Below are 19,502 nucleotides of genomic sequence, written 5' to 3' on the forward strand. Positions count from 1 at the left end.
TTCCCCAACTGGAAAATGGGGTCTTGGTGGTAATGAGAGCAACCCAGGGTTGTTTCCAGGATCAAATGAGATAATATTTATAAAGCACTTAGCCTGGTTTATAATACTTACATATCACCTGAAACACAATAGGCACTATATACATGTTACCTATGATGATGAAAATTATAATAGATTGAATCAATTTCTCAAATTTGTCCCACTGGACACAAAGAACTAAAAAAAATAGCGAGCCCTTGCTTCAAGTTCAGGCTGCCTTTGGGTATCCTTTCCCTTTGTTTCCTCCATCCCAAAGTGCCCCATCTTCCCTTCTGCCAAAAACTTTCCCAGCTCCCACAGGGCAAGTGGGGTCTTGTTCAGGCATCTGCTGTGTTGTGCTAGAGTTAACAAAAAGAAAACACATTGTGGGGAGGGGAGTTATTGGAAAAACATAACCGTCTTCCTGGCGTATGCTGAGACTGAAAGTTCTAAGGGAATATAATAGCTGCCTAGGCAGGGCCTTATCCTTTCTGTCATTCTTGTTCCCCTTTCCCCTTTGATCATGTTTGGAGAACCCTTGACTGCCTGGCAATATCAGGTATCAGATTTTCTCTTTGATCATGCAGAGTCTTGAACCTCCCTTGTCATGAAGGCCGGAAGATCCCAAGACAGACTCTAAACCAATCAGGATTTGAGGTTCAAGTCACTTCAGAAACATCTTGAAATCAGAGGAGGAGACACCATTACATTTAGTGAAGGCAAGACAGGCAAAGCAATCAGTGATAGCTTCCTTCATAAGGATAACATGGGTTAGGAGAATTTAAAAACTAGAAAGGGACATTAGGAATAATTTAATCTGGAATTCTTTTGTGCATGTAGATTTATGGTTTAGTGGAGAGAAAAAAGAGATTTGGAGTCAGAGGCATCTGGTTTGAATCCTCATTCTGATTTTTCTGTATCTATATGATCTTGGGCCAAGTACCTTAAGTTCTTTGGGCATCGCTTTCCTTATCTGTAAAATTAGTAGTTTGATTATATTAGCTTATCCCTAAAGCCTATGAATGAAACCCCAAAGAGATAGTGAATAGGTATCATCCTTAATTTCTCACTCCTACCCCCATATCCAGTCCTGGTAAGTCTTGCTGATTTTGCCTTTGAAACACCTCCCATGTGCATTCCCTTATTTTCTCTGATGCTACCACACTCTGAAGCCAGCCCATATTGCTTCATTTCACTAGCCTTCTGATTGGCCTCCCTACTTCCAGTCTTCCTACTTCAGTCCATACTCTTCTCTTCCAAAGGGATACTTCTAAAATTGATAATCTGATCATGTCATCCCCCCACCCCCATTCAATAAATGTCAGTGACTTTTGATTACTTCCAGGATAAAATATAAAATCTTAGTGTTGATTTTGAAAGCCCTTCATAATTGCACCCTTTCCTACCTTTCCACAGCCCTCTTATACTTTACACCCGTCTATGAACTGGCCTTCTTGCTCTTTGTATTTTGTTTTGTTTTACAAAAGACACACCATTTCTTGACTGGGCATTTTCAGTGACCATCGTCCATGCCTGGAATGCTTCCTTGTCTTAGTTTGCCTCCCTAATCCTTCTCCCGACTTTTGCAAGAAACCTTCCCTTGTTCCTTTGATGCAAAGTGCCGTCCTTCTGAGATTCCCTCCATTCTATCCTATACACATTTTGTCTTTATTTAGCGGTTTGTATGTTTTCTCTCCCTTTAGATTATGAGCTTCTTGAGGACATGTCTCCCCAGTGCTTAGCACAGAGCCTGAAATATAGTAGATACTTATTCTTTATACCAATATATACAGCTATCTAGTGACAGGGCCTAACCAGGACTCTCTAGATCTTTTGACTCTTAATTCTGTGGTCTTTCCCTTACTCCCCTGGGCAGACATGTCTCTCTGTCTTTATATATACTTCCATGTTGCAGGAGATTAAGAAATTATTCCCATGTGCTTTATTGGAGCTTGAATGTTAAGCTCTAAGTGCTGAAAGCTCTATTAAGCTGTATGATCTGACAATGGTTTATTCTGTCTTTTAATGCCTTGTCTTTTCTCTTTTCCCCCTTTCATTCTTTTCATCATCTTGCCCCCCTATAGTAGGGGGTGGTGACAAATAAGGGGAAAGACACTTTGCTGAAGTCTCATGAAAGCCCTGTCTGTCATTGTTGTCCACTTTGAAAGGCAACTCCAATTTCACGCAACTCACAACTTCTGGAAACATCCTTTCTTCCTCCCTCCAGTCATTTGTTCTGATTGGAGGCACTAGACAAAAGAAACTTATGTCTGACAACAGCCTTTATTTTAATACCTTTATAAACATGAGTTACGGGTTGTTTTGAATGTCAGAGCCTTTTAAGTAATTGAAAGCAGGCAGGTTTGATGGGCAACATTTGAAGTCTGGAGCATTTTTGCCAGGATTAAGAGTTATGTGGCTTTCCACCTCCAGCTATAGTCTAGTCCCTAAACTTACTGAATCCACTTCAGCCCTGACTATTGTGTTTGGAGTAGATTTGTGTGTGTGTACACATGCAGAGATGATACAGTGTGTGGAATAATACAAAAGTCAGCATTTAGGGCAACTCAAGTGGAGAAACTTTGAGCTAACATGATCAAGTCGTGTTGATTGTATTTGGGATCAATTGGAGATGTAAGAGTGAGCAGAGGAGGAAGACTTTGAATGAGTCAAGGTGCAAGATAAGTAGTCTTGGTGCCTTGGCTTTATAGATAGTGTTAGAGAACACAGAGTTTTTTAACGTATGTTTGACATTTCATGGACTTTGAAAAATGCACACATCAGATCTTTGGTGGGTCTTTTCAATTTAACAGATATCCATCTGTATTATGTGCTAACTGCCTTTCCAAAATCCTCTTTAATTCTGGTTCCTTCTCTCTAAAATTATCTCCACTTTATTTTGTATGTATCTTGTTTGTACATAGTTGTAACTCTTTGAGGACAGGGAGTCTATCACTTTTGTTTTTGCATTTCAGTACCTAGAATGGTGCTTGGTACATAGAGCTTAATAAATATCTGTTGATTGAATATAGCCTGCTTGTGAGGTGCCTTTGCTTAGAAAAGGTAAAGCTCTATCTTTGCAGGGGTATTTACTGGAATTTTATAAATTATTTAATAGTGGTTGTTTTTTCCTCCCACCATGCAGTTGGATCACCATGAGCCTGATACCATTCCTGGAAGCTGTCTGTGTTTTTCTCTTTGGTCAAGGTATGTTCTTACAGTGTTTGTCTCAGCCTCTTTATTGTTGTTTTTTTTTTTAAATCACCAAGTTCTAAGTCAGATGATACCTACTAAGTGACAGAAAAACTTTAAGAGCACCAGCCCTGAAGTCAGAAGGACCTGAGTTCACTTCTGGTCTTAGACACTTATGAGCTGTGTGACCATGGGCAAATCGCTTAACCTCGATTACCTCCAAAAACAAAGCCAAACAAAACACAAGAAAAACTACAAGAAATCCATAGAAGGCAAAGAAATTGGAATAAATCCTACTGAGCATAAGCTTAGCAGTTGCTTCTAAGTCCTCTCACTGAGTGAGTTCTCATTTGCTTCATGCAATTAGATTAGACAGAATCCAAGCAGGTTAACAGCCACCAAAACCACCAGGCTCTTCCTTGAGGCCTGACATGCCTCATAGAAACCAAAAGTGCTTGTGGAATTGGACTGATTGCTGAAGACTAATTGTTGATCCACACCCATCTCCCCTAGCTAAGCCATTTCCCTAACAACCTGACAGACAGCCAGATTATATGAAAAGCTTTTATGTTGTATAGTGGAAAGGAGTAGGGACTCAAGAGACCTGGAATTGAGTCTTGGCTCTATAAGCTGTGTGACTTTAGCCCAGTGTCTAACTTCTCTGTTCAGCCATGTTTGCACTGGCAATACAATAACTAGATGGTTTCTAAGTCAAGTCCAGAAGCCTTTATTAGGTGCTTACTATGTGCCAGGAAGTACACTAAATGCTAGGGAGACAAAGGCAAAATCAGACCCTACCTTCAAAGAGTTTACAATGTAATGGAGGAGACACCATGCAAACAAGTATATGCAAACTGGGTCCATACAAGACAAAGTGGAGATAATCTCAGAGGGAAGGCGTTAGGGTTAAGGGGGACCAGGAAAGACTTTTTGAAGAAGGTGAGATTTCCAAAGTCTCTTTCAGTTTGAAAAATAATTCTTTCTACTTTTTTTCTTTTTGGGGGTGTGGAGAGAGCAAAACCCTCCGTTGTTTCTTAAGTTCAGCCAAAGCCTCTGAGCTAATGATTTTTCCAAAAATGAAGAATGTCAGAACTAGAAGGGACCTCTTTAATCCAATCTCCTCATTTTACAGTTGAGGAAATTGAGTCCCCCCTGAGGGTTAGGAGATTTGTTCCTGGTCACAGAGCCAGTTAAAGGAAAAGCCAATGGTACAACTATTGTGGGCCTTTTGACCCTCACATTCAGAACTTTATGATTTGCTTTTGTAGTAGATGTGACCCCCAATGTTTACTTCTTTCTGATGCATCCTGTTCAGTGGACAGACTTGGAAAGTTTACCATCCATTTTCAGCAGGGAATACATTCATCATTTGCCTGCTTCCCAGGGAATCTGCTTTCATTTTGTCAGGCTAGCTTAGCCAAAGAGGTAGGGGTATATAGTGTGGAGCCTAAACCTCCACACAGACAACATGCTGCATTTCAGAGTACATGTAGATGCTCATAAATAGAGAATTAGCTTTAGGTGATGACAGGTTTATGATCTCTTATAGCCAAACATCCCCTTTGGATTTCATCAGAGACCTGGTCCTCAGAGACATGATTTGGCTTTGTTTCAGCCACAGGCCCCAAAATAGTGATTAAAACTTTTTGAAAGGAATAGTCTTTTTCTGGGTATTGCAATATCTCGAGAATGCCTTAGCTGCTTCCCTTCACCAATCTAGCAGAAATTATTTGGTTTCTTCATTTAGCAAGCATGTATTAAGCAACCTTCTCACCCTGGATGTTCATTCTCCTCCTTTGGTCCCGTCTTCTGATCGTATGGTGCCTCCCAGAACCTCCATTAATAGGATAAGTAAATTTAGACCTGCTCATTCTATTTAGTAAGGCCCTTGCATTTGCATGTGACTTTACATTCATATACCATTACATCTTACGAAGGCATTAGCATTTACATGTAGCATGAATGAGATAGTTCTTGTGCCATTTTTGCTTTAGACAAAAAATATTTGAAGAGGGGAAATTATTTTCAGTGAGAAATTCATTTTCTTCCTGGGGGTTTCTTCTTTCTTGTTGTTTCCTAGTATTTTCCTGAAAGTCTTTAGTTAACCTTGAAAAATTTCCCCAGGCCCCAGCCAGCCAAATTTTACATATGTTCTGGCAGAAAGATATGATGTGATCATGCAGTTAGGGACAGGTTTTTTCTAGTAGAAGATTCTCACTGCCTGCAGAAGCTGACAAATTATTCATCAGTCCTGACTGGTGTTAAATTCTAAAAGCAAAATGAATGAAATTATGAGTATTTTTAAATGACTTACATAATAGTGCAGATCTAAGGAGCTGCAGCACAGGCAGGGTATTACTGGGACTTTGCCTTGGTGTAGTGGCTAGAGTGTTGACCTTAGAGTCAGGAATACCTGAGTTCAAATCGTGCCTCGACCTCTAATTAGCTCTGTGACCCTGGGCAAGGCATTTAATCTGTCTGAATCTCAGTTTCTTTACTATAAAATAGGGATAATGACAATACCACTGACCCCACAGAGTAAGTTATGAGGATCGAATGATGTCTCATTTATCTGATCCATGTTAAATGTAAGTGTACATAGAGTGCTTTATAAACCTTAACACGTTGTTATTACTTTATTTTAGGTATATTTCACATATTGTAGATTAGATATACTTTCTATATGCATTTACATACTATACATATAAATTGTTATTATATTGTAATTGTATTTTTGGTCCAAAATCGTGCTTTCATTCAAGTTGGGGAACTCGTGGTGTGGAGACAACTTGCCCTGATGTCGTTCAGCTAATCTACTTACCCTGAAGTCCTGGGATGTTGTCTGAGGATACTGAGGGGTTACGTGACTTGTTCTTGGTATCCTGTCAGAGGCAGAACTGGAGCCTCAATTTTTCTCATTCCATGGCTTGCCCTCTATTCATATCACCTCTTTTCTTATTAGCAATATTGTGCAAATAACTAGGTGAGTGGGATAGGTTTAGTGAAGACTTCTCCCAGGGGTGAGGTAAGACTGAGAGGCTCAAAGTTACTATATTTTTAGAACAGAATAATTCCATATAAGGATATAAAACTGTGTAGTACATTAGGGTCTCGATGATTGGATAAAGTTTACCTAATTCTTCAATGTCTTCATTTAAAAAGGGATTGGTTAGATTTCGTGTCTAGAATATAAGATCATACTCTCAGCTAATGAGAATAATGGTCAGTGGGGGGGGGGGGGGAGGGACTTGCGTTAGGGTCTATATAAATCACTGCCTTTTCTTTGTCTTCGGCTTTCCTACTCCAGGTGAACTGCTGTAGGATTGTCCCGATTCTCGAGAATCTAGTAAATCAACTTTCTGTCATCACTTTGAGAGGCCTCTGAGTAATTGATTTATGGAGGGACCTGAGCCATCGCACATATAGGCAAGAGAGAAATCACATAAAAACTCCCAGAGCTTTCTATTTACTATCTCTCCCTTGATATTTGGTAAATTTATATTGAACAGAAATGTTTCCTTGCTTTTAAAAGCATACTGGTATAATTGTTTTCTATTTATTTGTTCCCATAGTGCTACCATCTTTCACTTTCCAGGAACTCTATGCAAGCCAGGAGACTATTGTAAAGATTTCAGCTGCCAGTCAATGTAAGTTTCAATTTTAAACAGCAAAGAGACTTCTCAGAGCCCATTTTTATTTCCCAGGGACGTTTTGCATGCTGAGGTGATATTTCTACTCCAGATAAGTCATTGTAATCATCATCATTGTCTTCATTAAAAGCATTTGGAAGAGGGGAGGGGAGGGGAGGAGAGGAGCAGGGCCAGTAAAACCCAAGTCAGCTGGGCACATCTTGGCCATCCAGATTTCCCTTCCCCCTGTTGAAGTCTGAAGCTGGCACAGCAGGGGGCCCCTGCCTAAGGGCTCTTCTGGACCCTCCTGGCTTTAGAGTGATTATCAACAGTAACTGTTCTATTTCCCTCCCAGCCTGATGTCTTTCTTTGTCTTGGCCTCATTAAAGGCGCCATCCCCTGGCTGCTTCTTAAACAGGCCTATTCAATGAATGGACGTTGCCTCACCCTAAGTGAGTACCTGCACCTACCTTGTTCTAAAGGGCCCAAGGTGTCCCAGTGCATCCTGGGTCATCTCTAGTCATCCTGGTAGGTGTCTGGTCACTGGATTCAGATGGCTCTGGAGGAAAAGTGAGGCTGGTGACCTGCACAGCCCTCCCTCACTCAAAACAAAGTCAAGTGCAAGTCATGTCATCATTTCTCTGATGGCATGGTCCTTCTTTGGCAACGGAGAATGAAAACAATATCCTGGAGTGGGGGAAGGGGAGAGACGGGGAGAAAATTTGGAATTCAAAATTTTGTGGAAGTGAATGTTGAAAACTGAAAATAAATAAATTATGTAACAGGAAAAAAAAAAGCACTTGGTGCCCCAACCACCCTTCTGAGAGTTCACAGTATGGGGCAAGTGTACAGAACATCCAGCTAACTCCGTAAACACCGTGTCGTAATTTTATTGCACGTACTTCAGGGTTAGAGTAATCTAGAGATGAGACAATTTTAAGTGCATAGAGTACAGAACGCCAGGTAGTGTGGCCAGGTGAGTAATGGGGATGGATAAAGAGAAGTAGAAGCATCCTTAGCTAATCAGCTACCAGCTGAAAAGTAGAATCATAAGTAGAGTTGGAAGGTACCTTAGAGACCATCTGTTCCAAACCATAATCTCACTTTCTACAAATAAGAAACCTGAGGTCCAAAAAAGTGAAGGTTTTCATCTAAAGAAACACAGCTAGTTGGTCACTGAGCCAGGATTAGAACCCAGGTCTCCAGACTTCAAATCCTGGGCTCTTTCCACTAGACCATGTCACATTCAATTTTTACTTGCATTTAAAAAATAGGAGCAATTGAGAGCCATCTCAAGTAGGGTTTTACCAGCTGAGATTTGAAAACAACTCATTATACTTAGCTCTGCCCATTTTTCTGGAAACCTCAGGCCAGCATCTGAAATGGTAATCACTGACTTTAAACCAGTACCTTCCCTGGTCCTAGCCTCACTGATGTTATTCAAGTTGACTGACCTGGTAGTGGTGTGTAAAAATATTTAGTAGTGACCAAAAAAAAAAACGTAGCAATAGAATGTGAAAATGTTGGTCACCCCAATACGTCTGTTCTGGGGCACTTGTCCATATGAACTATTTATAATTTCAGTCGGAATCACTACCCGGGATGGCCAAGAAGGACTCAAAATGATGTCATGTTATTAGAGGGAAATGATTTCTCAGGATCAGAAGAAATCCTGCTGACCTAGCTCTGATTTTCTTTACCAACTTCTCAGAGGTGGCAAGATGAGGTGGCCAGAGTAGTGGATTTAGACTCAGGAAGACATGGTTTTAAATCCAACCTCAGAGAGTTAGTCAGAGCAAGTCACTTAACCCCGATTGCCTCCCCCCACACATAAAAAAATAATAAATGCTGTGTCTGACACTTCCTAGCTTGTATGACTGTACAAATCATTTAACCTGTCTGGATTTTAGTTTTCTCTTACATAGGTGATGGACTAGATGATTTCTAAGGTCCCTTCTCTATGTTCCTATCATTCTGTAAACTATGCTCTGAGGTTCCTTCCAATTCTAGAGGATCTATAATCTTATGATTGAAACAAAAAACTATCAACTCATAAAATAAAGCAATTAAAATTCCAGTATTTTTCTATTTACTCAATGTGATGAACTTTTTTTTCTGGTTCATTGGATGGACCTCTTAGCTTAACTAGAAGCACCCTAGATTGAGAACATGGAAAGGATGGGGCAGGAGCAATGGGGAGTGACGTTAAGGCATTAGCTGATACGCCTAAAACAAGATCTGTGATGTCTATTTCTGTCTCCTTGGTCTAAAATACCAGAGATGGGTCTTTTTCCCTGAAGAGGAAGGGTCAAGAAAATGTCCTGATCTTTAAAGCATTCTACTTCTTAATGTGGCAGAGAGCTGGCCTTAAAGCCAAGAATACCTGGGTTCAGATCCTGCTTCTGACACATAGAGACTTTGTGACTCTGGACAGGTCACTTAATCTCTCAGTGCTGTAGAAAATTTCTCAAGTTTTAAATTGAAGAGAAGGTACCAAGCCATACTGTTAGAAGTTATTTACCAGAGAGTTCTCTACACCAGTGAAATCATAGGTCTAATTCCTATCCTTACATATACTTTATTTACATGACCATGCTCTTCAACAACCAAATTCCTGTCCCTATTTGATCCTTTATGTTGCTAAGTTATCACACTGACCAAGACTGATGGATGCTACTCTTTGCTCTTGATCCTCGGCCATGTTACAATTTGTTTATTTTGGTACACAGGCTATTGGTGCTGCTCTCTTCAGCTGGGTAGCCTTCACTTCCATATCCCTGAAAATAATAACAACTCACATTTATATAGCATCTAACAATTTGCAAAGTGTTCTTCTCCAATAATCCTGTGAAGTATGGAATAAAATTATTAGCCCCAGTTAAGAGATGAGGAAATATCCAAAAGGTTTAACTGACTTATCCAGGTAACAAGGTAGAGCCAGCACCTGAAACCAAGTCTTCTGACTTCTTGAGTCCAGGGTTCTTTCTGTTCAGGTATCATACTGACATTCTATGGATATTTACAGACCCTCTGTTCTGTCAGCATAGTATAAAGTATGATTCCCCAAATGGTTGCAAAGTGTCAACCCAAGTCGTAAGACAGCTTATCAGGGTGAATATTGCAAGATGATGTTCACAGTATCAATTGGTGGTATTTTCTGGAGGAATCCCATGTGTTGGTTTGATCTACAATGGATCTGAATTGATACCTAAGTTCTTCTCTTTTCTAGTGATGCAGTGTTACACTGCTCTGGATGTCCTGTTTGCCTTGGATGGCTCTCACAGCATTGGGAAAGGAAGCTTTGAAAGGTCTAAGTACTTTGCCATTAAATTGTGTGATGCCTTGGCCATCGATACAGATAGAGTGAGTACCAATCTTGTTCATAAACCCCCCATTAAGCCTAAAAACCTTACGTGAATGATACCACAAATGCGACTAGCCCTTTCCAAATTTATAGATGCTCTCCTCTTACCAAACCTGGTGAAATTAGCATCTTTGTTCACTGGTAGTACCTCTAATTTGTGAGCAATGTGTGATTTCCTTGAATATCCTTTCCAAAAATTGGCAGTTTCATTGGGAAAGTCATAATTTTCTTAAATTAGAGATCACAGTAACACACATAGTGTGGGCAAGAAAGCAGGATTCTAAGCTGACATTCCTGGGTTAATCTTAAGGAGACCAACAGGCTTTTAATTAGGGCAAACTTTTTCCTGCTTTGGGGTGTCATTATGAGAGAATGATAATCTTGTGCTGGAGAGTTTGACCTACCATAAAATTTAATGCCTTTACCAATATAGCAGTACCTGTATGCAAAGCCACACTGGCTGAGATGGATCTGCTACCAGCCCTGCAAGGGAACATGTATATTGGATATAGATTGAGAGCTTTTGCTCATATCAACTTGCTAAGCTATTTTTTAAAAAATCTAACTTTTAAAAATTAGTAAACATTTATTTTCTCCCCTTCTTTTCCTTCAACTGTCCCCCCGCCCAAAAAAAAAACCACTGGGGCAAAAAAGAAAACCCTTATAACAAATATACATAATCCTATATTGGCCAGGTCTAAAAATGTGTCTCATTCTGCATTTTTAGTGCTGGTTTGCTTTCTATAATTTAACATAAACACATGTAGGGAAGCACTTCAATAGGCAGATCTCAGCTATGTCATGGAAATCGTAGAGTTAAGAGCTGGGAGAGGCAGACCCCAGAGTACACTCCTCCCATCTTCTTTTTTCTACAGACAAAGAATCTTAGGTCTGGGGAGCCTAAGTGAATTGTGTCTTTCACCTAGCTAACTGGTTGCAGAACTTATTGTTGAGCACAAGTCTTCTAACTTGTAGTCCAAGTCTCCATTGGAGAGACCATGAGAATGTCGTTGACACTTTGATTGTATGTAAAGCAGTAGAATAAAGAAGTTTCCAAGCTCCATGGTTATGGGAGACAGATTCCAGTTTGTGTCTACTCCTCATCTTGGGGTGAGGCAATGACGTCATGACATGACACTTCCTTACGGCATGGTTCACCCATCACTTGAACTGGAGCAGTGTCAGGGTGAGAACTTGTACATTCGATGCTTCCATAAACAACTGTCCTCAGGCATCCTCAGAGCCTTTCCCATCTGACAGACCCCATTTAGAACCAGCCAGGCAGGCAAACGTGGGGGAAATTTTTTCAGCTCTTACTCCCTATGTCATCAGCAAAAAAAAAAAAAAGTCCAGTATCTGAGATAGAAGGTGCTAGATGACATTTGGAATATCTCCATTCTAAGCTCCACATTTTAAGAGAAAGGATGTCATACTAGGAAGTTTCTAGAGATGGGTAGCTAGAATGGTGTGGGAACTTGAAACTGTTATCTGAGGAGATTGAGGAGAGGAAAAGATTTGGGAATGGATAGAATAACTATCTAAAATTATATAAAGAGTGATCATGTAAAAGAAGAAGGAGACATATTGTTCCATGGACTTGACCCCTGGGAGGCAGAATTGGGCTTAATATAAACATCTTTCTAGCAAACAGAGCTATCCCACAACAAGGAGCTAGGGTGTTTCTGGTCACTGGAGGCATTCAAATAAAGGTTGAAAAGCCACCTGTCAGGTATGTTGTGAAAGAGATCCTTGCATGTGTTAGGAGTTTGGATGAGATGGCGTTTTTTTTTAAAGGTCCTTCTTCATTCTGAGATCCTATGTAGTTGTAAATGTCCTATCAAAGGAGAACACATTGAGTTTCAATGACTACCTAATAGGTTTATTCTTTCCATCCTTTCCCCCAGTACTATTTGTACTTCAGGATTTAGCTTGGTCACCCACACGTTTTACAGATCTTTGCCTTCCTATTATTGCCTCCAAGGATAAGCTGATGATTTGTACCTTACTTTGCTTTCGATACCTTTGCTTTTAGGGAAGAAACTTTTAAATAAACAGAAATTAAAGCATTTTAGTGTTGCCATCTTGTTAGGGGGTGGATTTAAGGTATTTGAAGTCTTTCTCTTGACTTTTAAAAGCAGACAAGTTCACTTCCTGTATACAATATGGTAATTACACCATGGTCTAAAAAGCTCTGCTAGGCTTATTACTTCATCCACAGTGAACTGAGGCAGGGGAAGATAACTGTTTTTCTTCTAAACCACTAATTATGTTAAATGCCTTACCTTTTGAACTGCTGGCTTAAGCCTTCCTCTTTCTACTTAACCCTGTAAGCAAGAATGGCTGTTTGTCTCAAAGGCTCTCTCTCTCTGTCTCTCTCTGTCTGTCTCTCTGTCTCTGTCTGTCTTTCTCTCTGTCTCTGTCTCTCCCCCCCTTAATTATCTTATTACTCAAAATACCTGATGTTTACCTCCCTGAGCTCACTTCATCTACAAAGGAAAGATGTGCTGAGCTTGATCCAGGTAGCACAGTGTGTCTACTTGAGTGAAATATTTTGATTAGCTGTCTCAAAACTACTGGTATTAGATACTGGAGCCAATGAAGTAAATGGGAAATGGAAAATGTCATTGTTTATTTGTGAAGAATGTTTCCCATTTCAGATCTTGGTCTCAGTTGGCAACAGCTGAAGGGAAGGCAACTGGAATGTTTGGGAACATTGTTTCTTCTGAGATTCTGGATTATGAAGGATTGGATGGAAGGCTTGAGTCATGGGGGGGATACCTAGATGTTTATGGCCCACTTTATGTAAAACATTTTTTCTATTTCCAGGACTCAACAAGTAGTTTTACACAGAATTGCTCTCATACAACTCAGTACATGCTGGTTCTGTGTGCTTTATTATATAATGTCTTCCCTCTTCCTGAAGGTGCTGAAGTCTGTTTGGGGGTCTTTGTACTACAGACACCTTGACGTTTTTCAAATTAGTCCCTTGCTCCTGCCATACCATTTTGGACTCTTAACTGGTTCTCAGTCTGAGGCTTGGGAACTGTTCATGTCACCCTAGCTCCAGAAGGGTCATGGAATATAGTGTGGCTGACTATTAAAGAAGGAGTCTATAATGAGTGGGTGATTATCAACTGAAGACATGCTATTGAAAACAGGTGTAGCTTCTCCATCTCCACAGTCTACCATGAAGGAAGAAATGTCTGCCTATGAGACACAGAAAAAGGGGCCTGGAGAAAAGCCCCTTGACAAAACCCACTACAGACACAACTTGTTCCATTCATTTTCTCTTCAATGTTATACCTCCTTTTGGAGCATGTGTTAAGAAACAAAAACAAAAAACCTGGTTTCTGGGTTGGGAATGTTGGGAACTCAGGTTCAATGTTTTCTTTGCAGGTTAGAGTGGGTGTGTTACAATTTAGCTCAGTTCCTCAGCTGGAATTCCCCTTGGATTCATTTTTCACCCGAGAGGAAGTAAAAGAAAAAATCAAGAAAATAGTTTTCAAGTAAGTATGATTTGATAACTCTAGGTTTTTGATGTTGACATCTTCTAGGATGGCTCCTCTTGGAGGATTCTACCCTTTCCTTCACCCCATCCTGGCATGTGCTTTGCACAGTTTGTAGCTCTGGGGATTAAGGGTGGTAAAGAGCTGTCATTATATACACATACACATATGTTAATGCACATACATGTGTGTATGTGTACATGTACATATACAAACACAGGCATACACACATATATCATGTACAGTTAAATGATGCCATAGTGCACAGAGTGCCAGATACAGAGTTAGGGAAGCCTGAGTTCAAATCTGACCTCCGACACTTATTAGCTGTGTTTCTTTGGACAAGTCATTTAACTCCTGTTTACCTCAGTTCCCTCAGCTAAATGGAGATATAACAGCACCTGTGAGGTGTTGTGAGGATCAAATGCGGTAATACTGGTTTAAGAAATGCTAAGCACAGCATCTGGCACATAGTAGCTGCTTCTCCCTTTCCTTCCCCATCTCATCTCCCTTGGACTGGAAAAGGACAAATATCCCAATTTTAAGAATGAATAAAAAGGAAGAGAATGGAGCCTGTACACTATAGGCCACTTCAATTCCTGGAAGAATTTCAGAATGAGAAGGATGATTAGAAAATGTCTAAAAAAGGCAACAGTGATCAAAGAGCTAGGAACAAAGAGGGCATGGCACACTAATCTTATTTCTTTCATTCACACTCAGGGGAACATCACCAATATAATTAGCCCAGATTTTAGTAAAGAATTTGATTAAGTGTCTCTTGCTATTCTTGTATCACAGAATCACTGAAATTTAGAGCTGAATAAACCTCAGCGTATGAAAGAGGATCTTAACAAACCATCGTACATGACTGAGCAGAGTTACTTCCCTTCTCTTACCATAACCCTTATTAGATTGTTTATGGGTGACAAACAAAGAACTGGGAAGTTTTATCTTGATCCTTATGAAGGATCAAAGATTTTGAGAGTGGGGAGGTACTTTAGAAATAATCTGCTCTAGCCTCACTTTACTTATGAAGATACTGAGGTTCAAAAAAGGTCGAGTGACCTGCCCAGGGTCATACAGGCAGTTGGTAGCAGAGCTGAGACAAGAGGCCAGCTCTCCTACCTCCCATGCCAGGGCTCTTTCCAGTGCTAAGCAATCTCAGTTGAAAAGAATTGAGATTAACCTCTTAGTGACCCTTTTTATGGAATAACTAACGTTTTTATTTTTGGAGTATTCATGTGATTTCATTGCAAGAACTCCAATGCAGATTAATACCTACTTTGTGACTTATAGGCTGAGAGTTTCCTGGGGCAATGGAAGGGTAAATCATCAAAGGTGGATCTTGAACTCAGGGCTTTTAGACTCTGAAGCCTGCTGTGCAACTATACCACCATTGGTGGCAAACTCAAATAGAAATTGATCCCTGCCCAGTCACATACTTAGAAAACTACGAATAACATTGTCAGTGTTGTATTTTTATGTATTTCCTTAAATATTTCCCAACTTGGAAATTTAGGAGGCAGCCAGTGTAGCTGACAGTTATGCACTATCTCATGTTGTTAAATTGTTTCACTCATGTCTAACTCTCTAAGACCCCATTTGGGGTTTCCTTGGCAAAGATACTGGAGTGGTTTGCCATTTTCTTCTCTAGCTGAGGCAAACAGGGTTAAGTGACTTGCTCAGGGTTCCATAGCTAGTCAGTGTCTGAGGCCAGATTTGAACTCAGGTCCTCCTGACTCCTGGGCAATTATGTGGCACAGTGAATAGAGTGTTGGCCTGGAGTCAAGAAGACTTGTCTTCCTGAGTTTAAATCCAGTCTCAGACACTTACTAGCTGTGTAACCCTGGGCAAGTCACTTAACCTTGTTTGCCTCAGTTTCCTCATCTGTAAAATGAGCTGGAGAAGGAAATGGCAAACCATTCTAGTATCTCTATCAAGAAAACCCCAAATGGGGTCCCAAAGAATCAGACACAACTGAACAACAACCTCCTGATTCCAGGACTGGCGCTGTATCTATTGGGCCACCTAGCTGCCCACGTACCACCACATACTGCTTTTCAACTAAAGGTGGTAGGCTGCTTTTAAAAACATTTTTAAAAATAAAAATGTTAAGACTGTGCTCATTCAGAGCCACTAGTGGTGGTAGGGACCCTTTTCTCTAAAAAGCAGAGATATTTAAAAGATGTTTAAACAAGTCTGTGGTCTCTATCCTCTGTTGAAGGTAAGGGCCAGAACAGATTCTATGTATTCACCATCTCATTTCTTATAGTCTACAAAGGTTATTGAAGGCAATAGTGACTTATTTTTCACCATCATTAGGGATCCTGGGAGACGCTGAAAATGAGGTTGTGCCAGAAGTCATCATGATGAAATGTTATGAATCAGGACAAAAAAATGCTGACAAAATGATGACCTCTGCACTGGTTGTTTATCCCTCTTAGAAATGAAAAGTTTAAATGTCAGGCTGGATCAAATAATTTGAGGGGGGGCCAGAAACTATTAGTTTATCTTTCTTCTAGGGAAAAAGAAATTGCGGGGTCTAGATATAACCCTGGCACTGTGAATTCCTGTGACATAAAATGGGCTTTTAAATGGTGATGTCAGTGATCACTGTTCAAGGCCAGGAAGGGCCTCATGAGCAACTGTACCCTGCAGAGCGTAGTGTCCAAAAGCTAATGAGACCAGTGTTTCTGTGTAGAAATCCAAATTAATAAAAAGATATGTAACTTTTAATCTTCCATAGTTACAATGAAACTAATAATAACTGATATTTGCATTATTTTTCTAAGTTTGTTTTATTTAAATTGGTTCATATGAGCCTTCAAACACTCTATGAGGGATTACAAGCACTGTTTTCAGTGTGGATTAGCCTCAGAAAGGACTTGGCCATCTGCCCGTGGCTAGTAAATGTTGGAGGTGGGATTTGTACCAAGCTTCTTTCAGTGCCCGATTCTCATTCTGTCAGCCACTATTCCAGGCCTGTTCTGAGAATCAGCAAAGGCCAATATTCAGGTCCTTAGAAGAGGAAGCTTCTCTTCTGAGACCTAGAGATTAGCCATTGAAAAGGTGATGTCCTAGAGCAGGGGTTCTTAACCTTTTTGGTGTCATGGATCCCTTTGTCCATCTAGTACAGTATTTAAGGCATTGAATAAAATGTATAGGGTTAGAAAGGAAATCAAACGTATCAAAACAGTTACCAAAATGTACATTTTACTGGTTAAGAATTCCCATCATGGTTTAAAAAAAAAGTTGTAAGGATGCACTACAATCATATTCTGTGAAAACAATAACCAAAGCATGTCTTTAATTTTAAATAAATTCAGTCCCTTAAAAAGAAAATAAATACTTCAACTCTGGCCCTGGCTGTGCACCTCCTCATCCCCATTCCCATCACACCCCTTCCCCAGGGCCTCTAGGCTGAATGACACCAGATTCTAAAGTCAGAAACCACATCATGAACTAAGCAGAGCCCATACTAGACAGTACTAGCTAAAACTTCTTGTTTCACTTTGGTTGGTAGGGACCAACATAATAACAGTATTACAGAGTGATGAACCTGGAGTGGGTTCAAACCTTCCCTCTGCCATGCACTGTTAGCATGAGAAAGTCATTGAATCTCCCTGAGTCTTAGTAATGCTCATATCAGTTACCTCATAGTGTTGTTATGGGACTCAACGAGATCACACGTGTTGAGCTCCTTGTAAACTTTAAAGCCATATGTATGTGTTATTAGTATTACTGCCTTGCTATACAAAGAATATCCAAGTGGTAAAAGGACTGCAATGGTAGAGCATAATCAGCAGAAATGACTGTACAACCAGTTTAATGACCCGAACCACAAACACTGACCTTCCTATCACATTCTAAGGGTTGGGTAGTACTTTTTACATGGTATCTTATTTGATCCTCATAGCAACCTTTGAGTTAAGTACTGTTGTTATTATGATATCCATTTTTCAGGTGATGAAATTATGTCTGAGAGTGATGAAATGATTTGCCAAAGGTCACGCAGCAATTGTCTGAGGCTGGATTCAAATCCATGTTTTCCTGATTTGAAGTCTAACACTCAGTCCCCTATGTCAGAGGGGTCAGACACATGGCCTGTAGGCTGCATGTAGCCCACAGCACTCCTGAGTGCTGCCCGAACCAGATGAACATAGAGCTCCTATCTAATTTTAATGTATTGAATGATATTAACACAATACAGACATACATATATATGTGTATATATGCAGTTCTCTAACTTAATATGCAGCTGCAGGGATCCTTAGGTATGGTTGACCTCTGTTTCTATTTGAGTTTGACCTCACCATTCTGTATTGCTTGTCTTAAAGCCTTTATTGTCTATGAAAAGGCAGGAACAAGCCCCTCATTGTTTACCGTTGTCATTGATGAGGAGATCAGTGTTCTGGGCTAAGGCCAGGGAGGCCTTGAGCTTTAGCCAGAAAGAGAGCTGGGCTCCACAGGCAGAGAATCAGGGGCAGGCATCCAGGCAGCTGGGCTCCAGGGTTTGGTGAGTCAGCAGGAAGTCCAGCAAGTCATAACTAGTAAAAGAGATTTGGTTCTCCATGATGAAGGCTCTGCTCTCTGGTTCTGGGCCAATAGGTCACCAAAACCTTCAGCTAGTGGGGGAATGCTTTGCCCTATTTCTCCTTCCCCTCTTCATAATTCTGCTAGAAGAGGGGAGCAGTCCTTCATCTGTCCCATCATTTGCCACAGTAGCTTCTCAAGTGTCCTTCCTGTGCAGCCTGAACTTATAGCCCAGGTATCTTGTGATGACATTACTCTGGTCCAAGGTGAAGTCTTTATCTGTAAGGTTGGGAAGCTGCCTTTTCTCTTTGGTCATTCTACCCTTCCAGGTTTGGCCATAGTCAACCAGCAGTATCCATATGGCTTCATATCACCTTTCGATGGGGCAGTAGATGATGGTGTAGGGAGATGTGCTGGATAATGGGGCACAAGTGGGAAAGCCTGCCTCCTCCATTTGGATCAGAAGGATTTGAAGTCTGCTTAATTGACTCTCAAATCCCTGAAGTTGTGCCCTAGCCACAAGTGAGCCGATATGGAGGAGGCTAGAATCCACCGGGGAGATCAGATAAAAGACACCCTTTGGCAGGTGTTCAAACAAAAAAGAGTTTCTTAAAAAGCCCAATTGCAATGGAAAATGAATTATGAAAAATAAGAGAACAAAGCGATGGTTAGTGAGTACTTTTTTATTTTTAGCTCTAGTGACTGAGACTGTGGGATGGGAAGTCATGGGCAAACAGGCAAAAAGATGAATTCTTTTTTAAAATCTCTTATTCATTTTTTATTTGTTTGTTTTTAGTTTTCAGCTTTCACTTCTATAAGATTTTGAGTTCTAAATTTTCTCTCTCTCCCTTTGCTCCTCCCTCCCCAAAATGGCATGCAATCTGATATAGGCTATACATTTTTTTTCTTTGTGCTTTCAGAGGAGGGAGCACTGAAACAGGTTTTGCTCTGAAATACCTTCTCCACAAAGGTTTCCCTGGGGGGAGGAACTCTTCTGTCCCTCAGATCCTTGTCATCGTCACTGATGGGAAGTCCCAAGGAAACATTGCCCTTCCTGCCAAGCAACTGAAAGAAAAGGGAATTGTGGTGTTTGCTGTGGGAGTCAGGTTCCCAAGGTAAGAAACTCAGGAAGAGGCAGTTACAGCAGCAACAGAAGAGAGAGAAAAAACTAGCTGGTGTGTGGAGTCTATAGCCTTAGGCTTGTGAAATCTCAAGTGTATCCCCCTATTCACTGGCCAGTATTGGCAGCTTGGTGTTTCT

General features: G+C 40.5%; 1 protein-coding gene across 2 annotated transcripts in view; it reads left to right on the plus strand.

Moving 5' to 3' along the window:
* The window catches only part of VWA2 (von Willebrand factor A domain containing 2), a 47,615-nt gene that overhangs the window by 8,367 nt on the left and 19,746 nt on the right, over positions 1-19,502 (plus strand). For both annotated transcript variants that reach the window (XM_072623241.1, XM_072623232.1), the window contains exons 2-6: positions 3,164-3,225; positions 6,783-6,857; positions 10,069-10,202; positions 13,600-13,709; positions 19,163-19,357. In XM_072623241.1, the coding sequence (XP_072479342.1) occupies positions 3,174-3,225; positions 6,783-6,857; positions 10,069-10,202; positions 13,600-13,709; positions 19,163-19,357 (566 nt within the window). In that variant the 5' untranslated portion in view covers positions 3,164-3,173. The remainder of the gene's footprint in view (positions 1-3,163; positions 3,226-6,782; positions 6,858-10,068; positions 10,203-13,599; positions 13,710-19,162; positions 19,358-19,502) is intronic.

The sequence above is a fragment of the Notamacropus eugenii genome, chromosome 1 (genome assembly GCF_028372415.1).
Source record: "Notamacropus eugenii isolate mMacEug1 chromosome 1, mMacEug1.pri_v2, whole genome shotgun sequence".
In the NCBI taxonomy this organism is placed as follows: Eukaryota; Metazoa; Chordata; class Mammalia; order Diprotodontia; family Macropodidae; genus Notamacropus; species Notamacropus eugenii.